Below are 19,491 nucleotides of genomic sequence, written 5' to 3'. Positions count from 1 at the left end.
TGTTTCGCCTGCATCTATGGCAAGCATCCTCAGAGGTAGTGAGGTCTGTTGGAACTAGGAAAGTGGGTTTATATATCTTGTCTGTTGGAGCTAGGTGTGAATGTTTCAACTGACCACCTTGATTAGCATTTGATGGCCTGGCAGTGCCTGGGGCAATCTTTTGTTGAGAGGTGATTAGATGTGCCTGATTGTTTCCCCTCTGTTGTTTTGCTGTTGTAATTTTAGAGTTTTTTTTAATACTGGTAGCCAAATTTTGTTCATTTTCATGATTTCCTCCTTTCTGTTGAAATTGTCCACATGCTTGTGGATTTCAATGGCTTCTCTGTGTCGTCTGACATAGTGGGTGTTAGATTGGTCCAGCATTTCTGTGTTCTCAAATAATATGCTGTGTCCAGGTTGGTTCATCAGGTGTTCTGCTCTGCCTAACTTCTCTGGTTGAAGTAGTCTGCAGTGCCTTTCATGTTCCTTAATTCGTGTTTGGGCAATGCTGCGTTTGGTGGTCCCTGTGTAGATTTGTCCACAGCTGCATGGTATACGGTAGACTCCTGCAGAGGTGAGAGGATCCCTCTTGTCCTTTGCTGAACGTAGCATTTGTTGGATTTTCTTGGTAGGTCTGTAGCCCGGATATAGCTAAAATCTGACTACCAGTATTAAAAAACTCTAAAATTACAACAGCAAAACAACAGAGGGGAAACAATCAGGCACATCCAATAACCTCTCGACAAAAGATTGCCCCAGGCACTGCCAGGTCATCAAGTGCTAATCAAGGTGGTCAGTTGAAACATTCACACCTAGCTCCAACAGACAAGAGTTCTTTGCCCCACCCTGGTCATTCCACAGATATATAAACCCACTTTCCTAGTTCCAACAGACCTCACTACCTCTGAGGATGCTTGCCATAGATGCAGGCGAAACCGTCAGGAGAAAATGCCTCTAGAACATGGCCATATAGCCCGAAAAAACCTACAACAACCCTATGTGTTTATGGTTTTATGTAGGAAGAACTGCTGTAGACTTTGGTTGTCTTGACTTTATGTACTTTGAGATTTTTGGATTATTGCTATTTTGTATTTTCTGTTCTACTGACCCTTTTGGACTTGGTCTTTTTTTCTCTTTTCATCTGCTTTCTTAAAAAAAAATTTTTTTAGATGGAATTATTGGACTCTGATGTAGTGCTGGGTGAAAAGGTGATTCAGTGCTAGAGTGCAACAAGCACTTTCTAGGATGGATCAACTTGGGAAGGAAATTTAGAAGGAACCAAAGGAAAACATAGCCTTTCTATCACAAAACCATCAAGTTTTCTACTGTGAATGGAGGATAGTTTGCGAACCACCCAACTGTATGATGCCAACCCCAATGGCTACCCATCTGGCACATTGTCTTATAGGGATTTGTCATGCTGTGACACCCTGAGTCAAGCCTGACTCTCCGAGGAGAAGTGATTTACCTTGCAAATATCCAAGGTTTACCCGATTCATCACATCACAGGCTGTTAAATTTGCTACATCCTCTACAGAATACACACAGGGAGGAAAGAAAAAAGGGAACATAACAGGAACCAAAGGAAAGTAAATGAGAAACAGACAACCAAAACATAATCAAAAAGAAAGAAAAGAAAACAGGCACAGACACAAAACGGAGAAAAAGAGAAGAAAGAGAAAGATCAGCGAGAAGCAAATCAGAAGAAATTATCCAGCTTTTGCAATTCTATGGCCAACAACATAGTCGAACATATATGTACACGTACAGAGAAAATAAAAGCAACTGAAAATGGAAACAAATGAAAAAAGGAAGCCAAATGCGTGTGTTGTCCAGAGTGAGGTGGAGACGTGGATGCTGAGAAATGATATGCTGCAAAGGAAGTTTTTGAAAAAGATTGCATAAAACAGATTGCTTTCAGGGGCACTGAGCCTTGATTGATCCATTTTTGCCATCCTTCCAAGAAAACATCTAGAGGAATCTCAAGGTGAAACCAATGCCTTGAAAAGACTTATTGGGTCCATTCCCTTGACATTATTAATGATCAACCATTAGAGTTCAGGTCCGTGCCCCCCCCCCCCCCCCCAGGTTTGTCATGGATCAATATGATGTATGGTTTGAATGGAATTGTAGGAAAGATTATGAATGGGGCCTAATTGGGCTGAAGATACAATTCTAAAAAGATGAGGCCTGGAAAACTGCAAGAAGGAGGTGAAGAATTCATGGACTATAATTAAAAGTTGCTGATGAGAATGGTGACAAATGATTAACTGTTGACATTGCTGACCTGATGAACTCTTGAGAAGAAACAACATGTTTAAATTATAAGAGAGAATAGTTCTTTAAGTTAAGGAAATGCTCACAAGGTTCCCTCTGTTAAGAAAGAAGTCAACACAAGGCTCCCTACATTTACCAACAACAATTAGGAAGAGTCAACATCTGCCAGGAACTGATATGGAATCAACATGTTACAAACTGGAAAAACATTTATCATTCAGTTACAACTTTGGAATAACATCAGCAAAATATTGCTATATAAGAGACCTTATTACAATCCAAAAATTGTGACAGACAGCGGCACTGTTCACCCGCCATGCTCTGTGGAAAGAGATGGTGTATGTATTTGGGGAGTGTCAGATCTGCGATGGAAAGCAGGATTATGGACACTTGGCCCCATTTTCTCAAGGGAAGAGAAAGTAATGTGTTTTGGAGTCATGATACATTTGCAGGGAGATCTGATCCTTTGCATTGTTCTTAGGGAAAGAGAATGCATTGTGGAAGTTTTGGAACTGTGCATTGGAAGGCTTCAGGGAGAGTGGGGCCTGGCCTACGCAGGTGCTTCTCCAAGGAGGGAGAAAAGATATGGTAATATGAATGAATATGCATGTGTAATGTGAATGCTGAGTAAAAATGCAATTCCCCTTTCTTTCTTTGTTAGCCAATGAAACTATAGGTTGCTTGTGGATTCAATGTAGTGACATAAAATCTGTATGTCCAATGTGGTTGTTTGTGGAAAACTACAAAAGTTCCGATATACCCTCTCACACTGAAATTGCAATTTTTAAAACAAATGTTTAAAAAATATTCATGACAAATTCTCTTGCTCTGACACCTCTCTAAAATACTGGTGTTAAACTTTTGTTTGATCTCATTACTGATGTAGAAGCAGCTATTTTCTCATTAGTTTTATCTGGAAAGACTCATCCATGTAGTTTTCAGGATTTCAGGTCTTCAAAAAGGATATCTCAGGTCCTTTCAATATCTTTCATCTCCCTCCCCTTCTGTACATCTGGGGAACCAAACTAATATCCTTATTGGTTTGTTCAGATGTTTTCCTGACCCTCAAAATTGGCAACTTCATTGCAGGGGCCCAATTCTGTTTCAAGCTAAAAGAACTGCACACAAATGAAGACTGGCAACCATCCCTTGAGTCTCGAAAGCGAAAGAAGGCATCAAAACTGTGACAGAAGAAAGAGCTAAAAGCATAGGATGACATGCAAAGAAATCTATCAAGAAAAAGAATGAAAAAAGCAAGAATGCTATGGAATGAATTGCTTGTTATTGCAACCTAACACAGAAGGGATCACCTCCCATTAAAAAATATTTTGACTTTAAGACAGTCTCACCGAGGACTCCATCCTCAACCATGGAGTTTTCATTACTTCCTTTTCAAATTTCGTTTCCAAATGGCGTGGAAATGTCCTTTTCCAAGATGTAATTTTTTGCTAAATTTGTTCTCAACCTACTTTAAGGATATGTTCCAGCACATTGGATAGCTCCCTAAATACATACAATCCACAATGTACCCCTGAAATAAGAGATGTTAAGAAACATCTTGCAGCCTTCATCAATCTTTTATTTCAGGGATGCAATTAATCCATTGTGGATTTTATGTATTAATTAAGCTATCCAAGGTGCTGGATGATATCCTTAAAGTAGGTTCAGGACCTCGGAAAGCTCTCTGAAATATAGCCCAGTGTCAATATACTGCAACCTGGAAGTTACTAACCCTCCACTGCCATGTTGGTGCAGACAGGAAATGAAATGAACCAAGAGGCACCTTCAGAGATTCCCTGAACAAAGAGGATCCCCCACTTACCGTACCCTGTTGTGGGCAAGCCCAGGTGCTTCATCCGGTTCTTCACCAGCTCCGACAGCTCTTGCCGCTCCGACCGCCGGTAGAGGCTGAGTCTCTGTTGGTTTATCCATTCAGCTGTCTTAGGTGCATGTTTGTTGGCCCCTTTCCGACTGAGCCGGCGAGCCCACTGCATGCTTTTACGCCGAAGCAATGGGTGCTCCGTCGGATCGGCAGGACACGAGTTTCGGTGGTGGTTTGTTTTGGCGTTCCAATGCTCCTTCAGTTCTTTGGTGTCCTCACAATCTTCCACATTGATTGAGATCTGTGACTGGGAACACCAGTAGGCCATAAAGGCAAGCAGCTAGCAGTTTCCTAATACTTAAAGCAGCAGTTCTCAACCTGTGGGTCACAACCCCTTTGGGGGTCTAATGACCCTTTCAAAGGGGTCGCTCAAGACCATAAGAAAACACATCTTTCCAATGGTCTTAGGAACCAAGACACCACTAACTTTTTCCCACCCCTTTCACTTCCCAGAGGCCAGTGGTGATGTCACTCAGTCCCACCTCCTCTGCCATTTTAAGAGGAGTTTGTTATTGCATGAAATGTCACACATATTTTGTTATGTTAGCCATAACAAAAGAGTATAGTGAAAGAGGAGGAAATCAACAACTTCTATCCTTGCAATGATGGCTGATGGGTCTGTGAAGGTATGCTAGGTTTCATTCTAGACCTTAAAGGAACAATCAAAGTGCTGAACCTATTTTAGAGGCAGTCACTTTGAATGACTAATAATGATGCTAATAATGCAGAATTCATTAATGAGTATATTCAAAGGACTAGATATCATCTTTAATCTATTAGGTATCAACTCTGCACCTTATATCAACTCTGCACTACTTTCAACATCAATATTCATGCATAGAAATATGGGCAGAAACCATGCTCACCTGAGTTCTGAGATCATGAGGCTGTGGAAGAGAAATAGAAGAGAATTTGGAAAAATACAGACAAATAAACACTAATCACTATCCTAAAACTTCTGTAAAAGCTAACTAAAATAACACAGAGACATGTGCTTTTCACCTTAAGGACAGACAAGCGTCTTGTGCTCTGAGGATGACCTGGGAAGGAATCTTACTGGAGCATTGCAACACACCCAAATCCCTGAAAGTTACCCTGGACTGTGCTCTGACTTACAAGAAGCACTGCTTGAGTATCAAGCAAAAAGTGGGTGCTAGAAATAATATCATACGAAAACTGACTGGCAAAACCTGGGGATCACAACCAGAGACAATGAAGACATCTGCTCTTTTGCTTTGCTACGCTGCTGAATATGCATGCTCAGTGTAGAATGCATCTCACCATGGTAAAACAGTGGATGTGGCTCTTAATGAGACATACTGTATTATCACAGGATGTCTACGCCCTATGCCACTGCAGAAATTATACTGTTTAGCCGGTATTGCACCATCTGACATCTGTCAAGTAGTATCAGCCTGTAATGAAAGGACTAAGGCATTGCCATCTCCAGCCCATCCTCTGTTCAGATACCAGCCAGCATACCAATGCCTTAAATCAAGAAATAGCTTCCTAAGATTTACAGAGATACTTGCAGAAACACTTCAGCAAAAGCGAGAGTTCAAAAGTGGACAGATAAAACCCAGAACCTCAATAAGTGCCTAAGACCAGATGAGAAACTCTCCCCTGAGCACACAGAAGATTGGGTGACTTGGAAGGCGCTGAACAGACTGCACTCTGGCACCATGAGATGCAGAGCCAACCTTAAGGAATGGGGCTTCATAGTGGAGTCCACGACATGCGAGTGCAGAGAAGAGTGAACCACAGACCACTCACTATAATGCAGCCCTGACCCTGCCACATGCACAATGGAGGACCGTCTCACACTGACACCAGAGGCACTCAAAATGGCCAGCTTCTGGTCAAAGGTAATTTAGTATAATGCCAAATAAATAAAAAATTAAATAAGTCACTAGCTAATACTGGACTGAGGAAAGAAAAGTGAGGCTGCTGTCTCTGGATCTTACATCTGTGGTAGAAAACATGTGTGACTCTGTTCTGTAGATGCCAATGGGGATTTCAGCACTGGAGGAACACAGTTTCTGGAAGAGACGACCATAACTCCGGATCCATAGGTCATCTTCAGTAATTTTCATCTGTTTGGTAAAGAGAAGAAAGATATGTTCTGGACCTCTTTAGAGAGAATGAGTTGAGGCACTCCATGGTTTAAGAACATTCTTTCTGGAGATAAGCAATAGTGTGTGAGTCTATGGAATCACCTCCATTGAGGGGTTCTAATGGAGGAAAAATGGAACAAGCAGAGATGGACCCCAAAGCTTGCCCCTTTCCTCCCATATTAAAGGGCAAGAAGACTCAACACTTACAGCACAAAGGTAGCCAGACCCAGGGGTGGTATCAAGGCCCAACAGTAACCTGGTAATGGTGATCATATAGTCCTTCACAAATGACTGTAAGGAAGAAGAGGATCCATCAACAATGTCATACTATCTTGGATCAGATTAACCCATTTCAAAAGTGAGGATTGTGTGGTGCTTAGGACACATACAGTGCATGGAGAGATGTTTCTTTTATAAGCTTTACTTTTCTCAGATTTCCCAGCAATAGATTTCAGAGATCCCCCTCTTGTACAGTGATGCTATTTTGGATCTGCCTCACATCAAAAACACCAAACCATCTCTTTAAAATAACACAAGATGCTGCAAGCAGCCATGGAGCATGTACAGTGCTCACATTTCTGCAGTAGGACTACAATCCCTGTGGCTCTAATTCATAAGGACTATACTTCTTCTTGGTCTTCTCACCTGGTAAAGCAACGTATCCAACATGCTGATGCTGAAAACTCGGCCGGCGGCAAATGGAAGCCGGAACATGAAGGCCAGGTTGGAGCCATTCTCTCGCTCTTTCTGTGAAAGGACAACAGAGGAATAAGATTACATCTAACTAAAGCCAATTTTGCCTTGTTCTCCTGCCTCCATGGTACAATGATCCGAGCACTGGGCGAGGACTCTGGTGACCAGAGTTTGAACCCCCTTTTATTTTGGAAAAATGATGCCATAACCTTTTGGAAAATGGCATTCTCCACCATTTTGAGAAAATCAGGAATCTCCTTGGGAAGAGTTAAAAACTCGGTTGAGTCAACCTTTTCCTTGGTGCTAAATATCTACTAGTATTCATGCAAGGCAATTAGGTTTTTCAGTTGTTAAACGGATATACCTAGATATCTCTTGACAAAGATATGTCAATGCACTATATATATATATATATATATATATATATATATAGAGAGAGAGAGAGAGAGAGAGAGAGAGAAGAGTTTCAGAACTGTTCTTTTCAGTTGACCAGAAATAAGTAGACTTCATTAAAAGTAACATAGTTGGTTTACTCACAAACTTCATGTATTCAGCATATAGGTACTTTGCATATAAATCCAGTTACAGATAAGATTTGAAGTACTTTCTCTGTGCAGATAACACAGGACATCCTTCTTATAATAGTCCAAAGTCCAAAGCATCTCTCTGATCTGAGAGTCTAATGGAGACTCTGTTCTCTAAAGCATTCAGTTTCTACTGACTTCTAAACTGTATTGTTTCTACTGGCATCTGAAAGCATACTGTTTCTAAAATGGAGTCTGAGTCCTGAACAATCCCAGATCTGATCACATGATCAGCAGCTCCTCCAACAACATCATAGAGTTAATTGCATACCAATACGCAAGTATACAATACAGTAAGCAATCTGAATTATACACATAGTAAATATCTAGTGGAGGCTTGAAGAAGGTTGTTGTTTCCAACAACTTAGACACATGGGTCACCTTGGGCAAGTCAAGGTCAATCAGACACAACTGCATCATCGGTTATCTTCAGAAGAAGACTAAGGCAAACCTGCCTCTGAACAAATCTTGCCAAGAAAATCCTCGAAGAGCTTTGCCTAAGGGAAATGACTCAGACATTACTTGAAGGCCCACAATAACCTGCCGTACCTTTTCTAGTTTGGAAAGAGCCAAGGAATAGCTGTCCTTTGCCCGGAACTGCATGAACCTCATGTTGGACGGATGCGTCAGCTCTGTGATGATGCTCAAGCTTGGGAAGAGTCTAGGAAAAGAAGGGGAGAAAGCAAACACTTTAAAGTCAGACCTCCACATTCGTGGATTTGATTACACTATGTAACAAAAACTTAGTTTTTGTGACTGCCACAAACTGGTTTGAATTGGTTGAGACACCATGAGATATTAAGGGGGGGGGGCGAAGTGGTGCAATGGGTTAAACCGTTGAAATGTTGAATCTGCTGACCTAAAGGTTGGCAGTTCGAAGCCACAGATCAGGGTGTTAGCTCTAGCTCCTGCCAACCTAGCAGTTTGAAAACATGCAAATGTGAGTAGATCAATAGGTACTGCTTCTATGGGAAGGCAATAAAGGTGCCCATGCAGCCTCCATAAAATATATTCTGCTTTAACTCCCCGGAAGGACTTAGAGCAGATTACAATACACATATGAGGCAAATATTATGAGGCATTACATCATAACATCACCATCAATATTATATGTATATAAAATACACTACATTACCAACATGGCACAACACCAGTAGTATACTGTACATTACTACAATGTACCACAACACCACACTGCAGTAAACAATATATAATATACAACAGCTATATTGTATTATTGATATTATTATATTGCATTACATTATAATATTATTATAGATATTATATGTATATATAATATATTATTAGCATAGAACAATGGTATTATACATTACTATATTGTTCTATATTGCTATACTGCAATATTCTTAGTAATATTACGGCACTCCATGCAGTCATGCTGGCCACATTCCCTTGGAGGTGTCTATGGACAATGCCGGCTCTTCAGCTTAGAAATGGAGATGAGTACCACACCCTAGAGTCAGACATGACTGGACTTAATGTCAGGGGAAAACCTTTACCTTTACCTAATATATAATACACAATTATTCTGTTGTATTATTATTAGTATTATATTGTATTACATTGTAATATTGTATTATATTGTAATCATTAGCATAGCACAATATTAGTATTATATATTACTATATTGTTGCTGGAGGGAGGGATGACACAGGAGACATAGTGGACATCAGCCCTGGTGTCACCAGCATAAGTTATTTGCAGAAGTCCATTAGCTGCTCTGAGTCCCTCTATGAGGGAGAGAGGGCGGGATATAAAACAAAGTAAATAAATAAATTATCCACCACTGTTTGGATTGTGGACATCCTTGCAATATTCAGGACTGCATCCAAATGGTGGCAAGATCTCCAACTTGTGGCCCTAGAATCCTCTTTCTTAACCGTTGCGAGAAGAACGTTTTGGACTGGCAGAGAGAAGAGACATAGGAAAGGCAAACGTACCTGAACATGGTCTGGACGTTGACGATGGTCTTGGCATCGGCCATGTAGTCCTCTTCGGCACTCATGGTGCTCTCCTTGTCAACCACCACCAAATTATCGGCGTAAATGATGCCACACTGTAGCAAACTATCCAGGCTGAAAGGCCCAAAAGTATGGAATGATTAGGATTAGGATTTGAGCAGAGCTGGGACCTTAAAAAATGGGGGCATGAAACAAAACCCCTAAAGCAAGTTGCAATGCTCTAATTGGCTGACAAAGTGGCTTACTTGTCAATGGTGCCTTCCATGTAGTAAACCATTGGAAAGCAGCAAATGGCTTCTAGAAAGTGATGATCGGGTCTGCAAAAAAGAAGGAAACAAGATGAGTGTTTCGTTGGGCTTTGTCTTGATGTGACCATTGGTTTCCCAAATCTTTCTTTGGGAGAAAAGGGAATCAATACTTGCTTGTTGTCCAGCAACAGCACAATGGGGTTCAGCTCCTTCCGCGACCGATAGTAGGCACGGAGAGGGACAATGAAGTTGTACAAGCCGTTCCCGGCCGTCTCCGCCGACACAATTATCAGCTTATTCTTAAACCCGTAGGCCTTGGCGTCTTCATAGCTGTTGTGTTTACAGCCCTGCGAAGAAGAAGGGAAAGTATTTTGGCCAAGATTTTATGCCACACTCTTGTTTCCAATTTGCCTAAAAACCCACCAGTATTCAAATTTGGGCATATTGGTTGTGCATGCCAAGTATGGTCCAGTTCTATCATTGTTTGGGTTCATAGTTTGCTCTGGGTGTAGGTGAACTACAACTCCTGTAAATCCCTCCAAAGACCTCCAGTGTTTTGTTGGTCATGGGGGTTGAGTGTGCCAAATTAGTTCCAGATCCATCATTGGTGGAATTCAGAGTGCAGTTCTTAGATTGCAGAGGAACTATACATCCCAGGACCTACAACTCCTATAAATCATGGTGAATTCTCCCCAGACCTCTCCAATATATTCAGTTGTTGATCAATTCCTCTGTTTGCTATGTGCCATAGATAAGAATAGAAAAGGGTCATGGGAGAGGCAGTGGGCAGAACCATGCAAATTCCACACCAATGGAGAGAGTCAGATACACTGAGATGTCTGTGGTAGACGAAACACATAAAATCTAGGATGAAATAGTCCCCGAATATATCCAGGTTTGCTGCTTCATCTCAATACAATTTTGAACCTTACAAAAGGGTAACTCCCCAATTTAAGGACTTCAGAGAAGCTTACCTTGTCCAAACGTAAACAACAGAATGGGGCTTTCACAGGCAGAAGGTGGCACAGTGTGGGAGAGCTTCCAATGTAAGGAGAATTGGGTGGATAGCCCTTGACGTACCTACAGGGTGTAAAACGAAGACTGGTCAAGATGTGGGTTGCCTTGCCATTGATGGGGGATGGCCACCATTTCTGTCCTTAATACCCCTTGGAATAAATAGTACATTGTGCAAAACTTAAGATGATATCTGCCCTTCCAACAACTCTGAAAATCAGGGCAAGCAATTTTAACTTGGTCCTCAATTATTTTTTTAAGAGAAGTAATATTTGGAGGATTTAATTGGCACTTGGGAAATTCAAAGGAACAACTTGAGAAACTGCAAGTCGCTTCTGGTGTGAGAGAATTGGCCATCTGCAAGGGAACCACCAGGATGTTTTGATGTTTTACCATCCTTGTGGGAGGCTTCTCTCATGTGCTCACATGGGAAGCTGGAGCTGACAGAGGGAGCTCATCCACGCTCTCCCCAGATTTGAATCTCCGACCTGTAGGTCTTCAGTTCTGCCGGCACAGGTGTTAAACCCATTGCGCCACCAGGGGCTCCTATTGTGGAATTGATGCAGTTTGACATCACTTTCCTCCCAATCATTCAACCATCACAGATATCACCACAAGATGGCAATGTGGCACCATTCTTAACTACAGAAAATTCATCCATCCTTCTCCCCATTGCTCTGCTGGGATTCAGACACAAATCAAAGCTGGGAGAATGCTACCCAGCAATAGAGCTGAAATTGAGCAGAAAGAAACAGTTAATGGGAGGGTTAATTTATGCAAATGGGCCGTTATTACGGGGGAAATAATAATTAATTTGCATGGCAACGCCGCTGTACAACAGCGAACTGGGTTCTTAATGGGACTACTCAGTTTGAGGATACAATTCCAGAAGCTTTTTTTCACACTCAAAAAGCCACTTGGCTTTCCTTATGAATCTTGGAGTGTGATCTTTGAGAGCAATAGTTTTCCCAAGGGCTTGGAAATGGCATGCCCTCTAGCGATCGCTATCAAAGCAGGTCAATTATGAACCTTTTGACACTCCATTAGTCACAGCGGCTGTTCCTTTTGCAGACAGACATCAAAGAAGGGAAAAGAAACATGGTTATAGTGCCACCTGCCAGTTGACTGCATATGGTAAATAGGGTAAATAACTACCCTGTTTACTCAAATTAATGCTCATCATTTTTGCCTAAATGACCTTGCTAAAATTAGGGTGTGCATTAGATTCATGACATACTGTGATTTTATTGCTGAGCCAAAGCCAAAGGGAAAGCTGTCCCCAGAGCTCCTATTTGAGAGGGTCATCTCTAATTTCATGGTCAGGGTTCAATGCTGTGGGATCCTGGGATTTGTAGTTTGGTGAAGCATCAACTTCTTTGGCAGAGAAGACTCAAGGCCTTGTCAAACTACAGCCTCCAGGATTCCATAGCATTGAACCAAGGCAATTCAAGTAGATTCATTCAACAGCATAGATACACCCTAAAGTATTCTTCTTCGTTGCGTGAAACAACAAATAGGATTAAAACCATTGACAATCTTTTTTTAAAAAAGTTTTAAAATGCACCATCCATCATTTTGGGGATTCTAGGAGAGTGGTAAACCCAGATCAGGTTTGAAACCAAAAACATAAACAGAGGGCTCACTGACTCTATGACCGGGAGGCCCTCCTCGTCCGACTGGGTCATCTCGTCCTCCGACTGGTCACTGAGCATGTCGCAGGGCAAGAGGGACGAGCTGTCAGCCACCTCCAGGACTGGGGCGATGCTGGGCCTCCGTTTGCCGGACCCGTTCTCCGCTGGCAAAGTGAGCTTGCTGTTGTTGATTGGACGGCACTCCGTGTTCTGCAGGTCCATGGCCACGGTGCCTGGGAAGAAAAGGAGGGAGCAGAACAGGAGGACTCAGGACACTCATTCAGTATGGGCATTTTGGTGTGTTCTGTACTGAACTTATAGAATCGCCAAGTTGGAAGAGACCCAAGGGACATCTAGTGCAACCCCATTCTGCCACACAATCAAAACACCCCCAACAGATGGCCATCCAGCTTCTGCTTACACACCTCCGGGGATGGAGACTCAGTTGGTGTCCAAGGCAGCGTACTGTACTGCCGAACACCTCTTTCCATCTGGAAGTTCTTCCTAATGATTCAGTGGCATCTCTTTTCCTGCAATTTGAATCAATTGCCCATTGTGCCCTTGTCTTTAGAGCTGCAGGAAACGAGGTTTCTCCATTTTCAGTATGACCTCCTTTCAAATACCACTGTGTAACACAATTCTTATTCCTGGGTTCTAAATGTCATTATTTCCTCCTTGGTTCTATCATAAAAACATGGGGAAAGTTGCTTTAATTGCAAAAAAAAGAGGTTTATTGAGGAGGGACATCCTGCAGCACTTCTTGCTCTAGTTTTTCAATGAATGTCTGAAAAGTGTCTCAACTTATTTGACATTTTTGTGGTAGCCACAAAAACAATGTTTTTGGAGTATAATAATAGCTTTCAAAGGAAGGACCACACAATTAGACAGGAAATAACACTTTCAAACCAGGAACAGGAAAATATTCAAATGTTGTTATATAGTGTGTTTAGACAGGGCTCTCATGTCTTCTCTCAGCCTTCTTTTCTATAAGTAATGGATCCCTAGCTCTCTAAACTGCTCCTCGTAGGGCTAAGCTTCCAAATTCTGGACCATGTTGGTGGCCTTTCTCTGGACACCTTCCACCTGGATGTTGTCTTCCAAGGTAAAGATGTCTGACCAAAATAGAATAACGGCACTCCATGCAGTCATGGCAGCCATATGACCTTGGAGGTGTCTATGGATAACACTGGCTCTTCGTCTTAGATATGGAGATGAGCACCACACCCCAGAGTCGGACACGACTGGACTTAATGTCTAGGGAAAACCAAAAATGACCCCTCAATCTCAACATTGTCCTGTTGATGCAGTCTAGAATCACATTGGCTTTTTGAGCTGCTGCATTACACTCCTGATTTATGTCCATCTTGGAGTCTACTAAAGTGAAATTAGACTCACTTCTACTTGCATATTTCAGGTGAAATTGGATTCATTTCTGTTCATCTATATTAGAAGAAATCAGACTAATTTTTGGGCTATCTCTGAGTTTTCCAGGCTTTCTGGCCATGTCCCAGAAGCATTCTCTCCTGACGTTTTGCCCACATCCAGCATCCTCAGAGGTTGTGAGGTGTGTTGGAAACTAGGCAAGTGGGGTTTATACATCTGTGGAATGTCCAGGGTGGGAGAAAAAACTGTGAAGGTTGCACCCTGGCCAGACAGCCCAGAAAACACAGAAATCCAGTGATTCTGGCAATGAAAGCCTTCGACAACAAACCGATGGGATGTTTGTCTAGAAGGGGAGAGAACCAACATGGTTTACATTTGAAGTCTCCAGCTGGGAAGACTCCCTGGGATTTGTGGTGTTTTAAAATAGCTCTTTTCCAAGGTGACACGAGGCCTGTTCTTTCCTCGGCAAAGTGCCTGTGGGTGGGTTAATGAGCAGGATCGTATTGAGACATAAAGGCACATTATTACTGCCCCCCCCCCCCCCATACACACGTATCCAGCCTTATAGGCAACGTTCTTGGCATGACCTTAAATAATTATAGAGAGCAAGGAGGTTAGAGGCAGGAGACGTTTGGCATAATCTTTGATTCTGCTTCGAGGAGAAACAAACCTTTCAATGACTTGCTGCGTGGGAGGAAAAGGAGGCAAGGCTGCGGAAGGGGGAGCGATGATTCAGGAAAGGTGGAAAAAAATACACACATGCACACACACATATATCTTTTAAAAAGAACCATTGCATGTCAGCTACTGTGTTCTCTAGGCAACATGACATAGGCCAGAGAGCTTTTTTTCTGCTATGATGGAAATGAATTTCCAACATGACCACCATCAGCTTCCATTTCAGAAGCAATGGCCAAGAAAAATCCCAAGATAGGATTGCCATAAATAAGGGCATCTCAGAGACATTGTTTCCGAAGATCCAATGTCCCATTAATCATATTGATGAGCAGAAATTTATCTACTACAGTGCTTCTCAACCTTTCTAATGCCGTGACCCCTTAATACAGTTCCTCATGTTGTGGTGAACCCCAACCATAAAATTATTTCCATTGCTACTTCATAACTGGAATTTTGCTGTTGTTATGAATCATAATGTAAATATCTGATATGCACGATGTATTTTCATTCACTGGACCAAATTTGGCACAATTACCCAATACACCCACATTTGGATACTAGTGAAGTTGGGGGGGGGGGGGCAGAGACTTTTTATTCTTGAGCTGCAGATAAAAAGAAAAAAATCCCCTTAGAAAAAATATCTTCAGAGAAATCCTGGCTCATTCCTCATATTTGTTTCACGTGCCACACATTCTCCTTGGAGAGAATGATGCTTACTGACGCACTGCATGACAAACAGAATTGTTATTGGCGTCTGATGCTTTTTCTGAACTGAAATGGAAGTTGGTGTCTATCCTTTCCAGGCAAATGGTGTGCTAAGTCTACTCCAAGTTTTAGCCTGAGCTAAATGTGCTGAATCTATTAGGGAAATAAGCTTCACTGCATCCTAGACGTCGTCTCTAGAGTTTGCACTAAAATCCAGAGTTGATTTCTTGCCTTTCATGCAATAGAAGCTCGTAGCCACCACTGCTGTGATTGGGTGAATAATTATAATCAGGCATAGCCCAAAGCAATCTTGTTTTTCATCCCTGCAGACTCATTTTCTGGGAGAAGTAGTCATTCCGCCCCTCGTCATTTGCACAAAACACCCCACAGAGAAACAGAGGCACACAGAGAACTAAGAGAGCTTTGTGAATGTATTATGTGATGCACGGAACAAACAAGAAGAAAGAGGAAGGGATAAAAATGGGGGACGCCATTTGCTCTGTATTTAGATCCCTATCTCTGCCTTCTCTGCCACTTGGGCTACATCTACACTGTTGAATGAATCCAGTTTGACATTGCCTTGACTGTCAAAGCTCAATGCTTGGGAGTTGTAGTTTGGAGAGGCACCAGAATGCTTTGGCAGAGAAGACTCAAGGCCTTGCAAAGCTACAACTCCCAGTACTCCATGGCATCAAGACACACCAGTTGAAGTGATGTCAAACTACATCAACTCTACAGTGTAGATCAGTTTTCTGAATCAGCACCCCAAATGGCCCCAGGAACAGGTCTAAAAATGACAACACCTTGATTAGGCTACAACATGACTTTCATTGGGAATGGCCAGAGGCAACTCACCCATGCTGGCAATGATGCTATGGACCGGCAATCTTGAGGGTCCGTCGTAGATCCCTCTCCCTGAAAAGCCTTTTTTCTTCTGCTTCTCCTCCTGCTTGAAGATGAAGGCTGAGTTCTCCTCCTTGGTGATGTTGATATAGAAGCAAGTGTCGGAGCCGGTCATGATGTGCCGCGGTCCTGGGTTGAGAAGGATGCTCTTGTTGTCCTCCCTTCTGACACCCATCAAGCAGACACCGTACCTGGAAGGAGGACATGTTCCCTGATGTTCTGCGATCAAAGTCCCCATGCTATGACCCAACATTTATATATGTCATGCTCTACTTTCACCTTGAATTTGTTACTCAAGCCATATGGAGTTCTGGATATGGATGATACATGACATTATGGGGCAGGGATCTTATTTGATAGCTTCAGAGATGGTTTGTGCTTGGAAATGTGGGTTAATTTCTTTGCATTTTCCTCCATATATTTTTTATTTTATTTGAGGAGTTAGAGCTGATGGGTTCCATGGAGACCTGAGGGCCCACCATTGGGTTTTCCATCCAATCCCCATTCTAAATCTAAGTATTTTCAATATATTTTCTCTAGACTATTTTCTTCTTTTCTGTTCTAGTCTATTTATTCAGTATCAGTCTTGTCTCTTTTATTTTTACCATTTGTTTATGCCAATATCCCTGCTACTGAATATTGACCTAAAATTTATCTCAATGAGAATAGACCCATGGGACCAATGACATCAATCTATGGGTTCATTCACCAGTCAACAATTGAGTCAATGGATCTTCTCTGGTTGGGACTACCAACTAGCAGTCAGCAGGCGCAAGCAACTTAGGGTGATGTTAGGCTACCACTCCTTTACCATTAGCTCATGTATCCAAAATAAAGGGAGTGTCACCAATTGCCCATTCTTGGTTGAGTGTCCTAGGCCATATCTTCCCACCCAGAGAGTCATCCCATGCTTTCACTCACTTTTTGTGGGCATGGAAAGACGCGTAAGTGAAGCTCTTCCCTTCATACTCCATGAAGAACTTGCTGTCGCCCATTCGGATGTGGTAGACCTCGTTGCCTGAGCAGCGGCCATACATCCTTTGCCACTGTTCCGGTGATTCCTGTCCTTCTCTGAAAGCAGATTAAAGAGAACAGCAGAACTTGAGGGGTTGGAACTCAAAATCTGAAACCATGGTTTGGTGGTTGTTATTGTTATGTGCCTTCAAGTCAACTCCAACTTACGTCATTCCTATCCTAGGGTTTGCTTTTATTTAGAGTAGTGGTTCCCAATCTTTTTTTTTTGACCAGTGACCACTCTCCAACATTAGTACCAAAAGGGTTATGAACCAGTTTTTGTTCAACTTTAGATTCGGTTTGGTTATTTGGGGTGCTGATTCAGAAAATTGCATTGGATAGACCACATCAGCTCTAGTTTCTGATACAGAACACATGCCATCCAGTAGTCACCATCTGCTTGCCACAGAAAACCCTATTTAATAAGCCTTGGCACTATAAGAGGGTTTTGCAAGACCAACAGTCTTCCATTGCAACGGTGTAGTAACAATGTGACCGCGGACCATATTTTAGTTCTTGTGGACCACTGGTGGTCTACGGACCACAGGTTGGGAACCACAGATTTAGAGGCATAATAGACTTGGAAGAGGCTCTAAGAACTATCTAATCCAACCCCATTCTGCCAGGCAGAAAGACATAATCAGAGTCCTCAGATGGCTCAGAGAAGAAGACTCCAATAATCTCAGAGGCTCCATATTCTAATGTCAAACAGCTCTTTCAAGAACAAGGTTCACCAATGTTTTCTTCTATTCTGAGAAGGCGACATGCTCAGGGTTACCCATCAGCTTTCCATGGTTGGGATTTGAACACTTGTCTCCCAGAGTCTTGCCCAACACTCAAACCACACTGCCTTTTTTTATCCTTCATTACCTCTTCTTTGTCCATATTTCCCCCATATTTTGTACCATCATTCCTTTCCTACAGAACGCTTCTCCTGTTACTATTATTTCTTGTTTGTAACCAAGAGCTTGGAGTGGCTAAGAATCACACAGACAGCATTATAAATTACAAACATCAAAAACCATAAATTGTCAACGAAATGAAGTAGAAATGTCTGAGGACATAAAATCCTGTTGGTTAGCCCAAAAGTAGAATTGACATATTAAAGCAGTTATTGAATGGTGAGTCAACAACACGTCATTCTGTTTGATGGATTCAGTGGGTCAAACATAAAGGAAGGAAGAATGAAAACTGGAGGAAGAACAACAATCTAAGATGGATGAATGACACATCATATTCCTTGCAGAAAATAGCAAAGGCTTGGAACAAGTCCTAGAAGAAATGGTAAAAGCAAGCCTGCAGCCACATATTAAGAAAGCAGACATCATGATTGCTGGTGATTTGTATAATTTTGAATGTGAAAGTTGAAGATATCAAAATAGTTCAAGATTTTCTGTCCTTTGGCTTAAGCATTAATCAAAATGGAAACTATAGTCATGAAGTTAGATGCCTAAGGCTATAAGACAACTATTTACAATAGCCACGCATAAGGATATAGCATTAAATAGTATCACAGTCATGACAAATCCACCTGACCCAGTAGTTCTCAAACTGTAGGTCCCCAGATGTTTTGGCCTTCAACTCCTAAGAACTAGTAAACTGGCTGGGATTTCTGGAAGTTGTAGGCTAAAACACCTGGGGACCTACAGACCTATCCGTAGTTTTGCTTAACCCAAACGTGACTAGTTTGTTTGCCAGAGAGTCAGCTAAAAAGTCAATGGGATTTTGGCCTGCATCAATAGGAGTCTAGTGTCCAGATCCAGGGAAATCTTGCTACCCCTCTATTCTGCTTTGGTCAGACCACTTTATCTGGAATCACACTGTGCCCTATTCTGGGCACCACACTTGGGAGATGTTGACTCTAAGTGGGAAGGTGTCCAGAGAAAGGCAACTAAAAGGATCAAGGGTCTGGAGAACAAGCCCTATGAGGAGCGGCTTAAAGAGCTGGGCATGCTTAACCTGCAGAAGAGAAGGTAGAGAGGAGACATGATGAGGGTCATGTATCAATATGTGAGGGGACGTCCTGGGGAGGAGGAAGCAGGCTTGTTTACTGCTGCCCTGGAAACTAGGATGAAATTGAACAATGACTTCAAACTACAGGAAAGGAGATTGCACCTGAACATGAGGTAGAACTTCCTGACTGTGAGAGCTGTTCAGCAGTGGAACTCTCTACCCCAGAGTGTGGTGGAGGCTCCTTCTTTGGAGCTTTTAAACAAAGGCTGGATTGCCATCTGTCGGGGATGTTTTGAATGCAATTTTCCTGCTTCTTGGCAGAAAGGGGTTGGACTGGATGTCCCAAGAGTTCTCTTCCAATTCTATGATTCTGTGAAGGGCTGCTGCCTCTAAGTCTGTCACATGCTTCTGAATTGCCACTTTAGGTGTTGGGGTTGCAGATTTAGCAGGG

The 19,491-nt window shown here is 42.2% G+C and overlaps 1 protein-coding gene across 7 annotated transcripts in view; it reads right to left on the bottom strand.

Moving 5' to 3' along the window:
* KCNT1 (potassium sodium-activated channel subfamily T member 1) overlaps positions 1–19,491 on the bottom strand; it is a 132,977-nt gene that overhangs the window by 5,275 nt on the left and 108,211 nt on the right. For 3 of the 7 annotated variants that reach the window (XM_060757348.2, XM_060757351.2, XM_060757352.2), the window contains 14 exons: positions 16,995–17,144; positions 16,026–16,264; positions 12,421–12,637; positions 10,734–10,839; positions 9,934–10,106; positions 9,757–9,828; positions 9,491–9,625; positions 8,079–8,190; positions 6,898–6,999; positions 6,460–6,543; positions 6,103–6,231; positions 5,005–5,025; positions 4,079–4,385; positions 1,448–1,510 (listed from right to left, as the gene is read on the bottom strand). In XM_060757348.2, coding sequence (XP_060613331.2) covers positions 1,448–1,510; positions 4,079–4,385; positions 5,005–5,025; positions 6,103–6,231; positions 6,460–6,543; positions 6,898–6,999; positions 8,079–8,190; positions 9,491–9,625; positions 9,757–9,828; positions 9,934–10,106; positions 10,734–10,839; positions 12,421–12,637; positions 16,026–16,264; positions 16,995–17,144 — 1,910 coding nt within the window. The remainder of the gene's footprint in view (positions 1–1,447; positions 1,511–4,078; positions 4,386–5,004; positions 5,026–6,102; positions 6,232–6,459; positions 6,544–6,897; positions 7,000–8,078; positions 8,191–9,490; positions 9,626–9,756; positions 9,829–9,933; positions 10,107–10,733; positions 10,840–12,420; positions 12,638–16,025; positions 16,265–16,994; positions 17,145–19,491) is intronic. The other 4 variants (XM_060757350.2, XM_060757355.2, XM_060757354.2 and 1 more) reach the window with 3 other exon arrangements.

This window comes from Anolis sagrei, chromosome 11 (genome assembly GCF_037176765.1).
Source record: "Anolis sagrei isolate rAnoSag1 chromosome 11, rAnoSag1.mat, whole genome shotgun sequence".
NCBI classification, from domain to species: Eukaryota; Metazoa; Chordata; class Lepidosauria; order Squamata; family Dactyloidae; genus Anolis; species Anolis sagrei.
The sequence above is the reverse complement of the archived record's forward strand: the minus strand, read 5'-3'. Positions and strand labels throughout refer to the sequence as shown.